The sequence below is a fragment of the Ostrea edulis genome, chromosome 6 (genome assembly GCF_947568905.1).
Source record: "Ostrea edulis chromosome 6, xbOstEdul1.1, whole genome shotgun sequence".
NCBI classification, from domain to species: Eukaryota; Metazoa; Mollusca; class Bivalvia; order Ostreida; family Ostreidae; genus Ostrea; species Ostrea edulis.
In genome coordinates, this window is record NC_079169.1 from 90,555,137 (window position 1) to 90,577,217 (window position 22,081).

The 22,081-nt window shown below is 37.1% G+C and overlaps 2 protein-coding genes across 3 annotated transcripts in view; one reads left to right on the forward strand and one right to left on the reverse strand.

Annotated features, from left to right (window-relative positions):
- On the forward strand, positions 1-9,604 carry LOC125647591 (uncharacterized). Its single transcript, XM_048874324.2, has 4 exons — positions 1-188; positions 7,887-8,644; positions 8,807-8,977; positions 9,120-9,604. The coding sequence occupies exons 2-4, from the start codon at positions 8,560-8,562 to the stop codon at positions 9,371-9,373; spliced, it is 510 nt and encodes a 169-aa protein (XP_048730281.2). The 5' UTR covers positions 1-188; positions 7,887-8,559; the 3' UTR covers positions 9,374-9,604.
- Positions 9,065-22,081, reverse strand: part of LOC125683671 (uncharacterized) — a 26,662-nt gene continuing 13,645 nt past the window's right edge. The window contains exons 10-17 of one of the 2 annotated variants that reach the window (XM_056142666.1): positions 21,379-21,488; positions 19,077-19,164; positions 18,873-18,966; positions 18,575-18,657; positions 18,415-18,490; positions 17,239-17,323; positions 14,289-14,376; positions 9,065-9,578 (exon numbers count right to left, since the gene is read on the reverse strand). In XM_056142666.1, coding sequence (XP_055998641.1) covers positions 9,459-9,578; positions 14,289-14,376; positions 17,239-17,323; positions 18,415-18,490; positions 18,575-18,657; positions 18,873-18,966; positions 19,077-19,164; positions 21,379-21,488 — 744 coding nt within the window. In that variant the 3' untranslated portion in view covers positions 9,065-9,458. Of the gene's footprint in view, positions 9,579-14,288; positions 14,377-17,238; positions 17,324-18,414; positions 18,491-18,574; positions 18,661-18,872; positions 18,967-19,076; positions 19,165-21,378; positions 21,489-22,081 lie in introns of both variants that reach the window. The other variant, XM_056142665.1, reaches the window with a different exon arrangement.

Below are 22,081 nucleotides of genomic sequence, written 5' to 3' on the forward strand. Positions count from 1 at the left end.
GTGGTTATTTCCAGGGACTGATGCTACGATGACCACGGCATCCGGTAATAGATGTTTCACGTGCTCTTTCACGGTGGACAAGCCGTGGATGTTGAGGGAATGTGTTAACAATACTGACGTAATGTCCATAAGACAATACACCCGGCCATGTGAACGTTACTGTTTCACAGTAGAAAGATTCAACATACGTAAGTTTGTAACATTTTCCACTCTGTTGATTGGTCCGTGTTTGCCCAACTCTCTATTTCATATTGCTTGTAGGAGTTATGAGATTGATCACTGTCTGTTATTTTCACCTTTCATTGTGGATATTTATTTCGTTGTCGGTAAAATTACGGATATATTTCATTTACAGTATGTTTAGATTATGGATATATTCCATATCCGGTCTGTTTAGATTATGGATATATTCCATATCCGGTCTGTTTAGATTATGGATATATTCATTTCCGGTCAATCTAAATTGTGGATACTAGTATTCTCTCATACACATTTTAATGAAGAGTGTAAACACCTAACTTCTAATTTCTAAAACTATTCCCTAGCAACAAAGATGGAGGATTGGGAAGGGGTTTGTGTAATAATAGTTTTTGCACACTCAACTTAGAAATACGGCGAACTTGTTTTAATCAGCAGTTATTACTTTGATAACCTTAAAATGAGGCTTTGTAGTCAGTTTTAGTTGCTTTCGGGCGGAAGCGATTCCGTAAAACTTGGGATTTGAATTGTGTCGAGTACTTACGTGTACTGAACACCTCACACTTTATCTGTCTGTGGATCAGTCATGTCGAGGCCTTCACACCTACACTTTTATTAGCTCACCTGAGCTAAAAGCTCAAGTGAGCTTTTCTGATCACCCGTATTCCGGTGTCCGTCTGTAAACTTTTAACATTTTTTACTTCTTCTCAAAAACCACTGGACCAATTTCAACCAAAGTTAGCAAAAGCATCCTTAGGTGAAGGGAATTCTAAATTGTTAAAATAAAGGGCCAGGCCACCTTCCAGGGGGATATAATCAAGAAAAGGTAAAAATAGAGTAGGGTCATTTAAAAATCTTCTCAAGAACCACTGGACCAGAAAAGATGAAATTTATAGATAAGCTTTATTAGGTAGTGCAGATTCTAAATTGTTAAAATCATGGCCCCCGGAGGTTGGATGGGGCCACAAGGGGGATCAAAGTTTTACATACAAATATAAAGGAAAAATCTTGAAAAATTTTCTCAAGAACCACTGAGCCAGAAAATCTTAAATTTATATGAAAGCTTCCTGATATAGTGCAAATTCTAAATTCTTAAAATCCTGGCCCCCGGGGGTCGGATGGGGCCACAATAGGGGATCAAAGTTTTACATACAAATATATAGGAAAAATCTTCTTCTCAAGAACCACTGAGCCAGAAAAGCTGAGATTTATATGAAAGCTTCCTGATATAGTGCAAATTCCAAATTGTTAAAATCCTGGCCCCCGGGGGTCGGATGGGGCCACAATAGGGATCAAAGTTTTACATACAAATATATAGAAAAAAAATTTTAAAATCATCTTCTCAAGAACGACTGAGCCAGAAAAGCTGAGATCTATATGATAGCTTCCTGATATAGTGCAGATTTAAGTTTCTTAAAATCATGGCCCCCGGGTGTCAGATGGGGCCACAAGAGGGGATCAAAGTTTTACATACAAATATATAGGGAAAATCTTTAAAAATCTTCCTCTTAAGAACCATTTAGCCAGAAAGGCTGAGATTTATATGAAAGCTTCCTGTTAAAATTATGGACCCCGGGGTAGGATAGGGCCACAAGGGGGATCAAAGTTTTACATACAAATATATAGGAAAAATCTTCTTCTCAAGAACCACTGAGCCAGAAAAGCTGAGATTTATATGAAAGCTTCCTGATATAGTGCAGATTCTAAATTTTTAAAATCCTGGCCCCCGGGGGTCGGATGGGGCCACAATAGGGGATCAAAGTTTTACATACAAATATATAGAAAAAATCTTTTAAAATTATTTTCTCAAGAACGACTGAGCCAGAAAAGCTGAGATCTATATGATAGCTTCCTGATATAGTGCAGATTCAGGTTTGTTAAAATCATGGCCTCCGAGGGTCGGATGGGGCCACAATAGGGGATCAAAGTTTTACATACAAATATATAGGAAAAATCTTTAAAAATGATCTTCTCAAGAACCGCTAGGCCAGAAAAGCTGATATTTCCATGAAAGCTTTTTGACATAGTACAGATTTAAGTTTCTTAAAATCATGGCCCCCGGGTGTCAGATGGGGCCACAAGAGGGGATCAAAGTTTTACATACAAATATATAGGGAAAATCTTTAAAAATCTTCCTCTTAAGAACCATTTAGCCAGAAAGGCTGAGATTTATATGAAAGCTTCCTGTTAAAATTATGGACCCCGGGGTAGGATAGGGCCACAAGGGGGATCAAAGTTTTACATACAAATATATAGGAAAAATCTTCTTCTCAAGAACCACTGAGCCAGAAAAGCTGAGATTTATATGAAAGCTTCCTGATATAGTGCAGATTCTAAATTTTTAAAATCCTGGCCCCCGGGGGTCGGATGGGGCCACAATAGGGGATCAAAGTTTTACATACGAATATATAGAAAAAATCTTTTAAAATCATCTTCTCAAGAACGACTGAGCCAGAAAAGCTGAGATCTATATGATAGCTTCCTGATATAGTGCAGACTCAGGTTTGTTAAAATCCTGGCCCCCGGGGGTCGGATGGGGCCACAATAGGGGTTCAAAGTTTTACATACAAATATATAGGAAAAATCTTTAAAAAATGATCTCAAGAACCACTAAGCCAGAAAAGCTGATATATCCATGAAAGCTTTTTGACATAGTGCAGATTCAGGTTTGTTAAAATCATGGCCTCGGGGGGTCGGATGGGGCCACAATAGGGGTTCAAAGTTTTACATACAAATATATAGGAAATTTTTTTTTTAAAATGATCTTCTTAAGAACCACTAAGCCAGAAAAGCTGATATTTCCATGAAAGCTTTTTGACATAGCGCAGATTCATGTTTGTTCAAATCATGGCCTCTGGGGATAGGATGGAGCCACAAGGGGGGATCAAAGTTTTACATACAAATATATAGGAAAAATCTTTAAAAATCTTCTTCTCAAGAACCATTGGGCCAAAGAAGTTCACATTTACATGAAAGCTTTCTGACATAGTGTAGATTCAAGTTTGCTAAAACCATGGCCTCCAGGGGTATGTTGAGGCCATAATAGGGACTATGGTTTTACATGCAAATATATATGGAAAATCTTCTGATATGGACCAAGGTGACACAGGTGAGCGATGTGGCCGATGGGCCTCTTGTCTGTCTGTGTATCAGTCATGTCGAGGCCTTCACACCTAACACTTTTATCTGTTTGTGTATTAGTCATGTCAAGGCCTTCACATCTACACTTTTATCTGTTTGTGTATTAGTCATGTCAAGGGCTTCACACCTACACTTTTATCTGTTTGTGTATTAGTCATGTCAAGGGCTTCACACCTACACTTTTATCTGTCTGTGTATTAGTCATGTCAAGGCCTTCACACCTAACACTTTTTTCTGTCTGTGTATTAGTCATGTCATGGCCTTCACACCTACACTTTTATCTGTCTGTGTATTAGTCATGTCATGGCCTTCACACTTACACTTTTATCTGTCTGTGTATTAGTCTTGTGGAGGCCTTCACACCTAACACTTTTATCTGTCTGTGTATTAGTCATGTCGAGGCCTTCACACCTAATACTTTTATCTGTTTGTGTATTAGTCATGTCAAGGCCTTCACACCCACACTTTTATCTGTCTGTGTATTAGTCATGTCATGGCCTTCACACCTAACACTTTTATCTGTCTGTGTATTAGTCTTGTGGAGGCCTTCACACCTAACACTTTTATCTGTCTGTGTATTAGTCATGTCCAGGCCTTCACACCTAATACTTTTATCTGTTTGTGTATTAGTCATGTCAAGGCCTTCACACCCACACTTTTATCTGTCTGTGTATTAGTCATGTCATGGCCTTCACACCTAACACTTTTATCTGTCTGTGTATTAGTCTTGTGGAGGCCTTCACACCTAACACTTTTATCTGTCTGTGTATTAGTCATGTCATGGCCTTCACACCTAACACTTTTATCTGTCTGTGTATTAGTCTTGTGGAGGCCTTCACACCTACACTTTTATCTGTCTGTGCATTAGTCATGTCGAGGCCTTCACACCTAATACTTTTATCTATCTGTGTATTAGTCATGTCGAGGCCTTCACACCTAATACTTTTATCTGTCTGTGTATTAGTCATGTCAAGGCCTTCACACCTAACACTTTTATCTGTCTGTGCAGTAGTCATGTCATGGCCTTCACACCTAACACTTTTATCTGTTTGTGTATTAGTCTTGTCGAGGCCTTCACACCTAACACTTTTATCTGTCTGTGTATTAGTCATGTCAAGGCCTTCACACCTAACACTTTTATCTGTCTGTGTATTAGTCTTGTGGAGACCTTCACACCTAACACTTTTATCTGTCTGTGTATTAGTCTTGTCGAGGCCTTCACACCTAACACTTTTATCTGTCTGTGTATTAGTCTTGTGGAGGCCTTCACACCTAACACTTTTATCTGTCTGTGTATTAGTCTTGTCGAGGCGTTAACACCTAATATTTTTATCTGTCTGTGTATTACTCATGTCAAGGCATTAACACCTAACACTTTTATCTGTCTGTGTATTAGTCTTGTGGAGGCCTTCACACCTAACACTTTTATCTGTCTGTGTATTAGTCATGTCCAGGCCTTCACACCTAATACTTTTATCTGTCTGTGCAGTAGTCATGTCCAGGCCTTCACACCTAACACTTTTATCTGTCTGTGTATTAGTCTTGTCGAGGCCTTCACACCTACACTTTTATCTGTCTGTGTATTAGTCTTGTGGAGGCCTTCACACCTACACTTTTATCTGTCTGTGTATTAGTCTTGTGGAGGCCTTCACACCTACACTTTTATCTGTCTGTGTATTAGTCTTGTGGAGGCCTTCACACCTAATATTTTTATCTGTCTGTGCAGTAGTCATGTCCAGGCCTTCACACCTAACACTTTTATCTGTCTGTGTATTAGTCTTGTCGAGGCCTTCACACATAATACTTTTATCTGTTTGTGTATTAGTCTTGTGGAGGCCTTCACACCTAACACTTTTATCTGTCTGTGTATTAGTCATGTCCAGGCCTTCACACCTAATATTTTTATCTGTCTGTGCAGTAGTCATGTTCAGGCCTTCACACCTAACACTTTTATCTGTCTGTGTATTAGTCTTGTCGAGGCCTTCACACATAATACTTTTATCTGTCTATGTATTAGTCTTGTGGAGGCCTTCACACCTAACACTTTTATCTGTCTGTGTATTAGTCATGTCATGGCCTTCACACCTAATACTTTTATCTGTCTGTGCAGTAGTCATGTCCAGGCCTTCACACCTAACACTTTTATCTGTCTGTGTATTAGTCTTGTGGAGGCCTTCACACCTACACTTTTATCTGTCTGTGTATTAGTCTTGTGGAGGCCTTCACACCTACACTTTTATCTGTCTGTGTATTAGTTTTGTGGAGGCCTTCACACCTACACTTTTATCTGTCTGTGTATTAGTCTTGTGGAGGCCTTCACACCTAATACTTTTATCTGTCTGTGCAGTAGTCATGTCCAGGCCTTCACACCTAACACTTTTATCTGTCTGTGTATTAGTCATGTCCAGGCCTTCACACCTAACACTTTTATCTGTTTGTGTATTAGTCTTGTGGAGGCGTTAACACCTAACATTTTTATCTGTCTGTGTATTACTCATGTCAAGGCATTAACACCTAACACTTTTATCTGTCTGTGTATTAGTCTTGTCGAGGCGTTAACACCTAACATTTTTATCTGTCTGTGTATTACTCATGTCAAGGCATTAACACCTAACACTTTTATCTGTCTGTGTATTAGTCTTGTGGAGGCCTTCACACCTAACACTTTTATCTGTCTGTGTATTAGTCTTGTGGAGGCCTTCACACCTAACACTTTTATCTGTCTGTGTATTAGTCATGTCCAGGCCTTCACACCTAATACTTTTATCTGTCTGTGCAGTAGTCATGTCCAGGCCTTCACACCTAACACTTTTATCTGTCTGTGTATTAGTCTTGTCGAGGCCTTCACACCTACACTTTTATCTGTCTGTGTATTAGTCTTGTGGAGGCCTTCACACCTACACTTTTATCTGTCTGTGTATTAGTCTTGTGGAGGCCTTCACACCTACACTTTTATCTGTCTGTGTATTAGTCTTGTGGAGGCCTTCACACCTACACTTTTATCTGTTTGTGTATTAGTCATGTCAAGGCCTTCACACCTAACACTTTTATCTGTTTGTGTATTAGTCATGTCGAGGCCTTCACACCTAATACTTTTATCTGTTTGTGTATTAGTCTTGTGGAGGCCTTCACACCTACACTTTTATCTGTCTGTGTATTAGTCTTGTGGAGGCCTTCACACCTACACTTTTATCTGTCTGTGTATTAGTCTTGTGGAGGCCTTCACACCTAACACTTTTATCTGTTTGTGTATTAGTCATGTCCAGGCCTTCACACCTAACACTTTTATCTGTTTGTGTATTAGTCTTGTGGAGGCGTTAACACCTAACACTTTTATCTGTCTGTGTATTAGTCATGCCATGGCCTTCACACCTAACACTTTTATCTGTTTGTGCATCAGTCATGTCGAGGCGTTAACACCTAACACTTTTATCTGTCTGTGTATTAGTCTTGTGGAGGCCTTCACACCTAACACTTTTATCTGTTTGTGTATTAGTCATGTCAAGGCCTTCACACCTACACTTTTATCTGTCTGTGTATTAGTCATGTCAAGGCCTTCACACCTAACACTTTTATCTGTTTGTGTATTAGTCTTGTGGAGGCGTTAACACCTAACACTTTTATCTGTCTGTGTATTAGTCTTGTGGAGGCCTTCACACCTAACACTTTTATCTGTCTGTGTATTAGTCTTGTGGAGGCCTTCACACCTAACACTTTTATCTGTCTGTGTATTAGTCTTGTGGAGGCCTTCACACCTAACACTTTTATCCGTCTGTGTATTAGTCATGTCAAGGCCTTCACACCTAACACTTTTATCTGTTTGTGTATTAGTCTTGTGGAGGCCTTGACACCTACACTTTTATCTGTCTGTGTATTAGTCTTGTGGAGGCCTTCACACCTAACACTTTTATCTGTTTGTGTATTAGTCATGTCATGGCCTTCACACCTAACACTTTTATCTGTTTGTGTATTAGTCTTGTGGAGGCCTTCACACCTAACACTTTTATCTGTCTGTGTATTAGTCATGCCATGGCCTTCACACCTAACACTTTTATCTGTTTGTGCATCAGTCATGTCGAGGCGTTAACACCTAACATTTTTATCTGTCTGTGCATCAGTCATGGCATCTTTTCACATCTTCTAGAGCTGTGTGGGGGCAATAATAGGAGTGGAGCTTTTTTTTTTTTTTTAGTAAATACAGTAAATCTTTTTTCATTACTTTTATTTTAACATTAGGACCTAGAGAAAAGAAGTACGTTTACTTTGAAACAGTTGATTTTTAGACATTTATCATTCAGGAATTTAAAAAAATGGATATTATTTTTTTTTATATCTATAATTTAATTCACTCTTTAATTAGATAAACCCACTGTTCCTTAATGTTAATATGAACGGGGGAAAGGAGTTTAAATGTGTATTCAATGGCGACAAATTCATCCGTTTTTCATCGAGAAGTATTTGGAATAGATATTTTCACTTTGTATATTTCTGACGTGAGCGCTTCGCTTGCTCAATGCTGTTTAAAATCTTTATCTCGTTCAATGTAGGTACCAAAGAAGTGGATTCCGTCTTTCGATCATGTCGAGAGTTTCCGAAAGACGGGTGTGCTCCGGAAGACGATTTTCTGACATGCACCTATTCATGCATGGGAAGCCTTTGCAACAACATATCAGTCGGTACTGGCCACGAACATTACTGCGACAACAATCCCTGTTCAAAGGCCATAACGCCGAGAAGTCCATTTTATCCTGTAATATTTGTTGTGAATTCTCTTCTTATTGTACGTCATTATTTTTAGGTATGGATTAAATGGACTGCTCTCTCACATATTCGCAATGCATAAAAGTTTATATATACAATATTTATTTAGTTAAATTTCATGTAATTCACTTTTTAAGAATTGTTATCTTGTATCTTGATGTTGATTGATGATTAAATTTACGACATTTTCTAATCTGTACAAGTTTTACGAAATTCGGTTCTTATAGCGTCGTTTATTTTTGGGAACATTTTTAAAAGACACTGTTTCGATGGAATTTATTGTACCGCACTTTGTCGGTGTCCGAGACGTCAGGTTTGCTGTTAATCAGATCCACGTAAAACACGGAAACCCACGTCCTCTCAACCGGGCGTGTTCCTTTAACCTTATCTATAGAGGGATAGTCTAAGCGTGGTTACCAAAACATCTGCTGAAAGTTTATACCCGTAAAGGAATGCGAAATGTTCATACACTGCACAGCAATGGAGATGGAAAACAAGTTAACGTTGTTCATTTTTGCATTCACCCTTACAGCATTTGTACAAGGTACTCTCTCTCTCTCTCTCTCTCTCTCTCGTATGTATATCAGCATATGAATTTATAATGCGATAAGTAACAGATAACCAGTCCATCGTTTCGTCATATTAATACCGGTAATACTTTTCGTTTTTGCTGTCTCTTTTACAAATATCAAATCATCCCTTGCAGGTGTCCCTGGTCCCGGTGCCTTTAAGAACTTTACCTGTCTGTCGTGTTCAGGTGCTAATGAGTTCAAATCTGTACGAGATATACAGTGCCTAAATGACACACAATCCATTACGTCGCTCCTACATTGTAACAGCAGCTGGCCATGTTCATATAGTGAACAGATTAATAAAAGTAAGTTCTGGTCTAGGAACGTTATATACAAATAAAATTTACAAACAGAACAGAAAAATATATACTAAAAAAAACAAACAAACATGAATCTGAATAATTTCTGTATAATTGATGCATTTGTATGACGTTTTCTATTCACTAGAGACCGGAAGAGTGATATCCGTCCTTCGCCGCTGCCTGCCTTACCATTACATTGGAAACGAGTGTACATATTCTAATCCAAACCTTGACTGTATTAAGTTCTGTTTCTCAGAGAATTGCAATAACGAAACAAACATATGGACTTCTGGTAATGAAAATGGAGACGGTGAATCTAGTGGAGGCGAAAGCGTCACTGTGTGTCCCTTGCTGTATGTGGGTCTGGCCATGGCTGGATATGTATATTTCATTCTTTAACTATTCCACAAAAGAATATTGCACTCAGTCATGACGAGTGATCGATCTAAACTCCTCTGTGCAGTATTGTCTTTGACCTTTGACTTTACGCTACGTCCGCAGTGCAGCCTGTCTTCTGCAGTTTTTCGCTAATGTCTTGCAGCTTGATTATGTATTTTTCCAGTTTCTTATATTGTTCTTCATTCAATATATTCTTTATGGCCATCTTCAAATAAAATTCAACAAAACATTTCTATAAAACATATATAAATAAGGGCGGAGGTCGTTACGGACTCTATATGTACATCATGTACTTTCATTATTTAGACAACCAGAATAATGCATCCTTGAAATTTATATAATTAATAGGGTGCGGTGGTCTTATTCCAATATATTTCGGAGATTTTCCATTACAAAGTCGGGAATGTCTGAAATGTTTCTATATAAAACGGAACCTCGTTTCCTATTGTGATATTTCATTTTAAAGGACGCCTTTGAAAAGGCAAATAATTCGATAGCAAACTTTAAGCATTAATTTGTACACTACGCAGTACTATACGAGAAGAGATAAATCTTAGCATTACATCTATATTTAGCAGAAATAATTTCAATATCCCAGTATGGCACGTCAAACGTTCCAATATGTTATTTTTTCCATTTGCATTGTGTAAGTTTTCATTTGTATTGTATAATTTACATAATGTATGTTGTATAATTTTTCATTTATATTGTATAAGTTTTCATTTCTATTGTATATTTTCCATTTGTATTGTATGATTTTTCATTGGTGGTTTATATCTATGTCTCCCCTTCCCAGAAGGGGGTCATGTTGTTTTAGTGTGAATTTGTCTTCTTCCGCTTCTCATACAAAGTTTGTCCGGGCCATACCTTTTGTGTCTTTTGACATAGGCCTTTGATATTTGGTATGTGGGTATATCATGATAAGACAATATATCGCGTACCATTTTATGACCTTTGACTTCGACCTTTTATGTAAAGGTCAAATAATGAAATTTTTGGGCTAGGCCTTTGATATTTAAGACAAAGTGTTGTGTGCCATTTTTGATGATCTTTAACCTTGACCTTTATGTAAAAGTCAAAGAATAGAATTTATGGGGCATTTTTGTTGTCCGGATCATAACGGTTTTGTTTTTGTTTTTTGACATAGGACTTCATGATAAGTCAGGGTGTCGCGTACCATTTTTCATGACCTTTGACCTTGCCCTTTTATGTAAAGGTCAATCAATAGAATTTTTGGACTAGGTCTTTGATATTTGGTTTATGGGTACACCAAAGGACAGAGTGTTTCGTGCCATTTTTATGACCTTTGACATTGACCTATTATGTAAAGGTCAACTAGTAGAATTTTTTGGCATTTTTGTTGTCCAGATTATAACATTTTTGTCTTTGACATAGGACTTTGATATATGGCATGTGGGTATACCATGATAAGACTGTGTTGCGCGCCATTTTCCTTTTACCTTGACCTTTTATTTAAAGGTCGAATAATAGAATTTTTGCATTTTTTGTCCGGACAATAACTTTGTTGTCTTTTAACATAGCCCTTTGATATTCGGTAAGTTTAATTTACTATCATACGTTCACACTGTTCCTTGGTTTAAGCACATATACATATAAGCGAATGTGATGTACCGTAAGTCTTAATTTTCCACTTTAAAGATGATCCCAAAAATGTGTTAAAACTATGGAAAATGGATGGGGAGGTATCCGTTTTAGTGTGCTAAACAATTCTTCCTAGTTTCCATTTGTATTGTAAACTTTTTCATTTACATCATATCATTGTTTGTTATGAAAGATTTCATTGGTCAAGTTTTAGCCTGTATCATGTTGAAAACGAGCGAAATGTTCCGGATAATCAACCACGACATGGTCCCCTATTTCCGTGCAGGTATAGTTCCATCGGATACAATACAAATGAAAATTATACGAAACAAATGAAAATTATAGGAATTGAAAATATAAATGCAAATGAAAACTTGCACAACACAAATGATAAATATACATTACAAATGACTTTTTTATGATACAAATGATTGATTGATTGTTTTGCTAAATGACTTTTTTATGATACAAATGATTGATTGATTGTTTTGCTAAATGACCTTTTCATGATACAAATGATTGATTGATTGTTTTGCTGTTTTCCGCCACACTCAACAATTTTTCATTTATCTGGTGGCGCCCAGTTTTAATGGTGCAAGAGACAACCCAGATACAATTTACCTGGGAAGAGACCACCGACCTTCCGAAAGTAAACTGGGAAACTTTCTCACTTGCCGGCGCGAGCGGGATTCAAACCCGTGTCAACCAGAGGTGAGAGGCCGCATGATTTTGAGCGCGATGCTCTAACTACTCGGCCACGGAGGCCCCCTTGAGAAAAATTATTCCATACATATGGAAAAGATCAAATATTGCAACGTTTGAGATGCCATATCAGAGCTCTACTATATGTTTTTCACTGAGTAAATCTTTCATTAGGTAAAAACAACATATCGTAGTTGGCTTATAATTGAAAAGTACACTTCTTGGAACTCTTCAATGAGTATATACTTTCCTTAAATGAAAAGTGAAGGTAACTAACAGTGATCAATCTCATAAATTCCATAAAGAATACAAAATTAGAGTACGGCAAACACGGACCCCTGGACACACCAGACCTGGAGATTATAAAACTTTTTACGCAAGTTTTCATACTCAAACTCCATGCTCTAAATCGTACTCATACTCAAAAGTGAAGGCTATAAAACTTTTATAAAATCATTCTCATACTCAAATGGAGTACATACTCAAGAGTTTTCGAGTGTGCTTGTTGAAGCTTGCTCAGAGTTGATGTACTCATAACAAACATGACTGAGTTTGAGTATGAGTACGGTAAAAGTTTTATAACCTCCAGGCCAGAGGCGGGATCAGGCGCCTAGGAGGAGAAAGTATATATTCTTTGTTGACCGTTCACACCCGCCGTGAGCCCTATATCTTGATCAGGTAAACAGAGTAATCTGTAGTCCAAGTCAGTATGTAAAAAATCGCTAAAACGCATCAAAGATGCGTATGGACGAGTTGCAGTTTGGAAAATTATGCACGCTTGCATTCACGAAATAAAAACTAATATAGTTTATAAGTATGAAGCTTTGAATGGCCACAATAGGTATTTAGTGTGATAATGACCTTGACTTTGCCCTTTGGATTTCAAAAGCAACATGAATCTTGAATGTCATCAAGATTTGAAATCTGATAAACATGCACCAGCAAGTACATGTATAAAAGTTAGAGGCAAGCTCAAATCTACAGTATATAGTGAAAAAGAGACCTTGACCTTTTGACCTCAAAACAAATAGGAACCTTCCTCTTTTGGATGTGATCATGTTATGTAAGTCTCACAAAGATGCACCAAAAAGTATGAAAGCTACGCAACTCGGCTAAAAATGGCCTAACGTGAGACAATCCTCGACCTACCGACAGGTGGTATTTACAAATAATATTGTTTGGTAGAAAGGGGGTGTTGCACCAAATCGGGAATTTCCCCTAATCGGAACTCGGTACCAGTATTCGTGACGTAGAACTGACCTTCATCCATATTTATACTCTTATTGCGTATTTGTCATTTAAATACCTGTAGGATTTCCCGGTACTAAGGGAAAGCCTAACACATTTTATGTGTCAATACATTATACCTGTAGTATAAACATAAGCTTTGAAATCGTCAAAATTGAGGGGTTTTCTTCTTCTGGGTATCAGAAACGATGTATACGGTTATATGATACGAGTGTATCAAATATTTAATAGTCTATACTACTGCAGTCAAAAAGCTCTTGTATTCGTAAGTATTATTTTCTACAACCAACAGTTGGCAACTGTACATGACTCTGACCACAAAACAAAATATGGGAAGTTTTAATACGCATTAATAAAGATCAACAACATTATATGGACACGCACCTGAAAACATTAATTCGCCATAATGATAGCAATATGCTACTGGAATACATAAACAGTGTCCAGGTGTGGAGCTTACTTCAAACTCGGCACATTGTAATTAAAAGAGATTTGACCTGAAACATTTATAAAAACTAGACGTGTGTTTCAATTAAGTGAAAAATCTAGATGGAAAACGTAATATGAAAAAAAAGTTCAGCGAGGGATTCAAACCCGGTCGTTTTAAAATAGAACATATATTTACATATTAAATTCGACGACCTTAACCACTGTACCACGCAGTATACCGTACATTTCGAAGGAAAATTAACGCACAGGTGAAGTTGAAAATATTATCAGTGAAGTCGTTTCGATTTTTTTAATTTTTACAACAACAAAACATGCTCCCGTGAAACAGAATTTCGTAGCGACAGTTTTTTCTTCTTTTTTTTTTTTTAGTGGGGAAACACGAAGAACATATTCATGCTAAATTCATTTTGCTTCACGGAGGCAGTTTTTCTAAAATTCGGGGATAACCTACATTCTAATACTAAAAATCATATAAATCGCTTATTGCTTGATTTAAACTCGAATTATTTTGGCTAATTTTGGTCAGTACACGTCGTTTAAACTTATTTTCAAAAATGTTTGAATCAACACATAAGTTCCAATCATATATTTGAATAACTTAATTTTATCGATCTTTCATGCAACACCTTTGGGGAAATCAACACGAGACGTGCAACACCTTCTTTCAGGTGTGTTTGGATTTAAATCTTATCCATTTAATTCAATTTAGATAATATCTCATTATGTAAAACATGATGGGGACTAATCAGCATAAGTCTTCAGTTTGTAAGATAAAAGGTAATATCCACATTATATGCATGTAAAAATCAATAATAATAAAGTGAAAAGGAACTAGGTCAAGGAAAAATACAAACATAATTCAGGAAGTTTGAGCAAATAGAGAACATTATTTCATATACATTGTCTATCTTACCAGTTGGATGTCCTTCTCAGCCATGTCTCGGAAAATGTTCATCACAGATTGCACGGTCTTGATGTTATAGAGTTTGGCTATCAAGACGCTGGAAAATGGGTTTAAAGTATCATTACATGTTTAAAATGCTCGTAACACTATGGACATAGGATATCCAATAAAGGTTACAGAATTTTGTAAAACTATTTCCAAATTTTAATATCATCAAAAGCCCATATTTACCACCTATAAAACCATCTTCATTTTTGAATTATTCACAAATCTTTGCTTGAATATTCAATAAAAAACAACGTTATTAAAAAATTGAAATCGGTATTCCTATTGGTGCATGTCGTGTATTGATGACCGATTTACATTGCTGTTTGATCTGATAATAGACACTCCTACGGAAACACAACAAATTCCTACTTCATTTGATGTGTCCAAACCTTATCTACACATAGAGAATGGTATACAAACAATGCATCGTTATTATTCCTCACAAGTCTGTTCACACTTTTTCTGAGCCGCCGCGGTGATTCGGTCGCTGGTGCTTTCAATTCGTAAGTAGATCCTCGATCCAGTCAGACATGGAACCGGTGTTGTAGCATAGAATTTTCCCCCCGGAAAAACGGGCCCGGGATAGACATTCCCCTGGAAAGATGGGCCTAGCATAGAATTTTCCCTGAGGAAAAATTAACCCGGGCCCAATACCCCCCCCCCTAGGAAAAACCGTCCCAGTATAGAATTTCCTCTAAAATGACAGTACGCTCCCCCCTTCTTACATTTTAGCTTAGTATCCGTTTCCAGTTCTATTACGAGAATTCTCTTGCTTATCTAGACCCAGGAATTCTTATTATTCTTTTAATTTTGAGCAGGGTCTTGTGTTTCACAATCATCATCTTATGTTGTTGGGGTTTTTTGTTTGTTGGTTGGTTTTTGTTTTGTTTTGTTTTGTTTTGTTTTGTTTTTTTTTGTTGCTTTTTTTTTGTTTGTTGTTGTTGTTTTTGGAAAAAGGAAATTATTCAAATCGTGTAATGGTATATCAAAATTCATTTAGATATCTAAAGTCTTTGTCGTTATTTACTAGTATCCAACATTGAAATAGTGAAGTTGGAAAGAAGTTAATGTTTTTAAATATAAAATTTCGAATTCAAATAAACGGGAAAATTAAATTACTTTTATTCATACAGTGCATCTACTTTACTTTTCAGATATTTTAATTGTATATCTTTTAGTCAACTTTTTACGAGAAATCCTAATGATATTGACCATTGTTAAAGTATTTTGGGAAGCATTTTGTATTTACCATATGCAATTCAAGGTTTTCAGTATGTCAACCCAACTTCAACATCTCAAAAAAAAATATTCGTTTATTTTATGAATATCGTAATATTGATGAGCACATTTCAATTTCATTAAACTGTAACAATTTAACAGCACATATTTGTTTCCTTTTTGTAATTTTTTTCATAACATGTACCTCTTTATAGCAATAATAACAAATTTCATTGATTAATATCTACCATTGCATGGGTTTGCTTCTTTCTATATTAATTCGAAAGCTTCTACACAGAAGAAAAAAATATCTTGCTGTGGCCCTCAACTCTACATTCAGATATATCGACAACGTTTTATCTATCAACAATAATAATTTCCATTCATATTTCGATTCATTATATCCCAGTGAACTCGAAATAAAAGACACCACATAGTCTTCCACATCTGCTTCGTACTTAGATATTCTATTGAAAGTAGATATTAACGGCAAACTAGCAACTCAACTTTATGACAATCGGGATGATTTCAGCTTCTGCGTCTGATAACATTTAGACTCCAGGCAAGCTACTGACAAACAAGTTGATGTTACAAGGATTTCAACATTCTCGCTTAAAGTCAGCATTTCGCAAATTCTATGGTTGTTATAACCATCTAATTTGCCAATACTACCTGTCATTGGGTCAAATGCTGTCAGACGTGTTTCATACCCATTGTTAGGCCGTTCTTGGCACACTGATTCTTACTACGGATTACTCCGTTTACCTGATCAAGATATAGGGCTCACGGCGGGTGTGACCGGTCGACAGAGGATGCTTACTAATCCCAGGAAACTGATCCCACCTCTGGTATATCCAGGGGTCCGTGGTTGCCCAACTCTTTATTTTGTATTCCTTTTAGGAGTTATGAGATAGATCGCTGTTCGTTATCTATACTTTTTTATATTCTGTTAAGCACGTTCGCAACGTAACATTATTATCAAATATGTCTTGATTCTTTGCTAGATATTACGGGATATGATTTCATGTATATTTAGAAACTTATTACCTGCAAATGTACATACATGTATTATGGCGCATTGGCGTTTTATGTGTTTGCTAGTACAAACAAAAACGTGAAATTTGAGTCAGCGCAAGTTGAGTTATTCATAAATGCACTGTCAGTAAAATTATTGTAAAGTTCAAGATTAGCGTCAACGAATGGTTTTCATTAAATGATAAAAGGAAAAACGGAACAGTATAACAAAAGATCCCGGTCGATAAAATCCGGAAACAGAAGGGGGAAATTCGATACCAGGGCGGTTTTTCTGCCCAATGGGAAATCTATCCCGGGCCCGTTTTATGCCGGACAAAACAGATGAACGTGAAAATACTTCATAGCCGATTCTTGTGAAATAAAGAACCCATGCTGTCTCAATTCAAAATATAGAGATCAGAATTAAATATAACGTGTTCAAAATAGATCAGTTTAAAACAATCAAATTGGGTCGAAAATGCCATGTGCGATCAGTAGTTTGACTAGTTTCAACTCCTGCATGAACCACATGAGAACTAGCTAAAAGCACTAAATACTCTAGCTAGAAGCACTTAATACTCTAGCTAAAAGCACTCAATACTCTAGCTAAAAGCACTCAATACTTAGTACAAAGATGAAACATGGCAGTTTTTGTGATTTACATAGTACTTGTCCTCACCTTTGATACTTTGAAGATTGTCGATTTAGAACATTTAAACTCTCTTCTTCGTCGTCGTCTTCTTCCGAGAGGCTTTCTGTGGTATCTAAAATGTGGTAAAAATTCTTTCATGTTTTAGATGTATAATATGAAATAATGGATCCCTGTTGCTCATTCTTACTTTGCTATTCAATCAAAATATGATTTCATTCCTGTGGACTCGACATACTATCCCATTGAACTCGAAATAAAATACACTACAGAAGTCTTCCGTATCTGTTTCATATTTGGACATTTTATTGAACATAGATGTTAACGGTAAACTGGCAATTTAACTCTATGAAAAACGGAATCAGCTACCACCGTCAACTTCTCATATTTGTGTAGCAATATCCCATTATCACCTGTATATGGTGTTTATGTATCTCTACTGATTCGATACGATAGAGTATATTCTGCGCATGATTGATTTGTTAAATCGAGACCGATTACTAGCAAGTAAGTTGATATTACAAAGGTTTCAAAAGTCTTGTTTAAAATCAGCATTTGGCAAATTATATGGTCGTTATAATGATCTAATTTGTAATTACAAACTGTCATTAGGTCAAATACTGTACTGCGGGTGTGACTTGACAGCAGGGAACGCTTGCTCCTCCTAGACACCTGATCCCACCGCTGGTATATCTAGGGGTCCGTGTTTACCCTACTCTCATTTTCGTATTCTTTACAGGATGTTGATTGACGTTCGTTATTTTTACCATACCGTATACCTTCTCGGAATACACGTTGCGTTGTGTGTTTCCTAGATTTACTGATTTTATCCCTCTCGTGCGTGCATCCTCTGATGTGTTTAATCTTATTCTTGTCTAATTATACAATCGGGGTAGAAAGGAAACGTACATGTGGACAACTGTTTGATCATGCGCTTACCACGGGAATAGTAAGTAAAACTCGATACGCCAATTAAGTTTCGCATCAAACAATATACTATTGTAACTTTACAAAGGACTTTTTTTCTATTTCAATGTCGCATGCGCACTAATTCATGAAACGTTATTGCCACTCATTTTTCAAAAAATCATTATACTGTAATGTGGCCTGGGACTTCAATACATGCCTCATGTTTTTTATAAAGCGAAAGAAGCAAGATATGTTGTTTTTTTCTAATTCAATTAAAAATCATGCTTATGTATTTACCTCCTGAATTTTCATCTGTCGACGTAACGATGTCTTGTCTTTCAAAACGAGGTATTATTTCGGACGTTGATATAGTCTAAAAATATTAATAAATCATGATACACAAAGCAAAATAAGTTGACCCTTCTTTAAGTCAGTAACTTCTAGCCATATTCTTTACCTCTGAATCTAAGTCACACCAAGGAATTTGCATTTCCTCCCATCCAGTGTCAAACTCATCATTCTTCTCAGTGATCACAGATCCTGCTTTTTAGAAATGATTTGATGATAACAACCTCACGACATTAAAGACGTATACGTATTAGTACATAACGACAGGAGAGGAACTGTCAGAACTTTATTCCAATCTTTTTGTTTACTGGTATTGTTTACTGGTACACAAAATCTGTAGAGTGTAAAGAATGAAATGACAGGTGACTGTGTGTGAGTGACCTTCACCTCTACACAATTTCACTTACTCAGACTCTGCAAGTCTTTCAAAGTTTGGCGAAGTCTCACGCAATCTTCTCGTATCTTATCATACTTATGTGAATGCATCTTCTTAACTTCATCCTAAAATGAAATAAATTTTCAGACTGTACAAAGAAAAATGTTCAGATAGCGCAATAAATTATATTTGGTATAAAATCTCTGGACTTATGCAATTTTTTAGCAATATTTACCATCTGTGCATAATCGCCTAACTGTTTCAAGAAAATACGCTTCACTGACATAGCGTCCTCTACCCTACCGAGTTTTCTGGTCAGCTTCCTGTAAGAAGAATCCTGATCATCATTTCAGCTAGTTATACAATTACAACAGAAACATAACACGAGCTCCACAAGGCGGGGTATATCCCCTCGCAATTAATGTTTAAAGGCTTTTCTAATGAAGTCCCGTAGTGAACTTTGACCTTTTGACCTCAATATCAATAAGGTTCTTCTCTCGATAACAAAGCTACACGTGACGTATGAAATCTGCAGCCTGTAGAGTGTCGATAAGCTTGTACTATGCAGTATCATAATACCCTTGACCTTTTGACTCCAAATTCAATAGGATTCTTTCTCTTGATAACAAAGCTACATGACAAAAAGATTTGGCCTGTAAAGTGTCTACACGCTTGTTCTATGAAGTCCCTTAGGGACTTTGACCTATAGATACCAAAATCAATAAGGTTCTTCCTGTCTTTATGGAACGCCATAACTGCCTTAGGTGGGTGTATTTCATGACGAGCGAGGCTTGGACGGGCCGAAGGCCCGTCGGTGAAGCAAGGCTCTAAAGGTACCGCGAAGCTTGGACGGGCCGAAAGCCTGTCCGCGAAGCAAGGCTCTAAAGATAACACGTATGTAAAAGAAAAATTGAGAAAATCAGCAAAGGAATAGAGATAATCTCTACATACATTCACTGAAAATTTTGTTATCCATATGGGAGCCGCCATATTGTTTTGTTCGTTAGATACTTCTACGGTTATTCGTGTTTTAATTTGGAATGCCAAAAATACAAGACTGGTGTGCAATCTGTAATTCAAACACTTAGTTTGTTAAAAATGAATGGGATAGTTATTACTGTTACAGTTATCATCCAATCATCAAAAGGAAAAGAGTAATACGACTAAATGGATGAAAGAGTTCATGATTTTCTTTAAATGAAAACATACGATATCTTTACGCTTACGTTTTTACCACTTTGAATTTGTTGGTTAGTTTTGTAAAGTTTTAACTGTCTTTTAAATTGCAAACAGGATGTATTGTTGTTTATAATTGTTTGATTTGAAAGAGAGAGAAAAAAGCCGAGGCTAAATGTGACGTCACAGTGCACGCTTTACGCCGCCTTGTTGTATATTCCCCGTGTTAAATGAATAGGCGGATCTTTTATCTATCCTCATACGTGCCCCTTTCATATTTAAATGTTACTGGGAGTTTAACGCAAGGGGAATTTCAAAAATAAGAATATTTTTTAATGAATTATGATTTATCGTACTTAACGGAATTATGATTATCACTTGGGACACGCCAATGACCAATTCATGCTTCGCTCGGTCCAATGGTCACACCGTATAATATTATATTGCTGTTCTTTCATAATGTGATGCTTTTTATAATATGCTCTGGTTCTTTCGTGATAAGGTGATGCTTTTTCATTACACGCTATGGTTCTTTCATGATAAGGTGGCGCTTTAAGCTTCATGGGACAAATTAACCTCCTATTTTAAAGAGCTCCGTTAAGGAAGACTATCTCAAAAACCAGCGTATTGCAATAAAAAGCACTACCTTATCATGCAACACACCCACATAAGGCAGTTATGGTGTTCCATATCTCGTGATAACAAAGCTACATGTGAAGTATGGAAGCAATGGAGCAAACGATGCGGCCTGTAGGTTGCATCACTCTATTTATGTGGAGGTTCACGTTTATAGAGGTGGAAGTTCACGTGGATTTATGGCCGAAAGAAAATATTCCTGGAACTTTGCATGTTTTATGGGACTTTCCTTATGAGGTAGGCCCTCCAATTTTTTTATGTGAGGTGTAAATTCAAATATTGTGTTTGAAAGTTTGTGAGTAAAAAACACGAAAGAAGGATTTAAATATTTTTTGAATTTTTGTTGTAGAGGTGGGTGATTTAGCTTTTGACCAGCTGATTTTGCACGTACTTGACTTCGAAGTAAACAAACTCTCACGCCTTGCTGGATGGGTATGTATTATTTGGTATGAAAATGCTCATTAAGAACTGTACTACATGATGTAAAAGTAAAACTTCTGAGAACTTTACTTTAAGGAAGCAGGGTCAGGTCAAAGGTGAGTAATTTTGGTAAGAACATATAGGCAAAATTAATAGAGTGATGCAACCCGTAGAGTGTCTACAAGCTCAGTGTTACGCTCACACGGACATACTCACCCACACACGAATGGGTCCGCTACTCTATCCCCTAACGCAATGAATCGCGGGGGAATACAAAAGACGTTCTCAAACATTTATTTACTCACGAAAGTATTTCTGAACAATCGGATTCAAGTTTAGCAATCCTGATGTCTTTGTTTGATGTATTTCCAGATGTTCCGCTCTGTTCATCATTTGTAGCTGAATTGTTTGGATCCTGTAAAGAGTATTGATAACAAAGAAATGTGCGGCAGAACACGCCTAGGCTATCAGAAATATGTGACGGAATATAAAATGATATATGTGTAACGGAACACGCCCGAGTTCTGATAAATGTGTGATGGAACACGCCTAGGCTATCAGAAATATGTGACGGAATATGAAATGATATATGTGTAACGGAACACGCCCGAGTTCTGATAAATGTGTGATGGAACACGCCTAGGTTATTAGAAATATGTGAGGGAGCACGCCTGGGCTCAGGGAAATGTATATTGGAGCACGCCTGGGTTCTGGGAAATGTGTATCGGAGCACGCCAAGGTTCTGGAAATGTGTATCAGAGCACGCCTGGACTCTGGGAAATGTGTATCAGAGCACGCCTAGGTTCTGGAAAAGGTATATCGGAGTACGCCTAGGTTCTGGTAATTGTGTAACGGAGCACGCTTAGGTTCTGGGAAATGTGTATCGGAGCACGCCAAGGTTCTGGGAATTGTGTAACGGAACACGCCTGGGCTCTGAGAAAGGTTTGGCGAGCGCGCCTGAGATCTGAAAAATATCTTAATTTTTGCTAATTCTACCAATTCCTTTCC

Coding starts and splice junctions, on each gene's coding strand:
- LOC125647591 (XM_048874324.2), top strand. CDS start 8,560: ATGTTCATACACTGCACAGCAATGGAGATGGAAAACAAGTTAACGTTG. Junction 8,645..8,806: donor CCTTACAGCATTTGTACAAG/GTACTCTCTCTC, acceptor CATCCCTTGCAG/GTGTCCCTGGTCCCGGTGCC. Junction 8,978..9,119: donor TAGTGAACAGATTAATAAAA/GTAAGTTCTGGT, acceptor TCTATTCACTAG/AGACCGGAAGAGTGATATCC.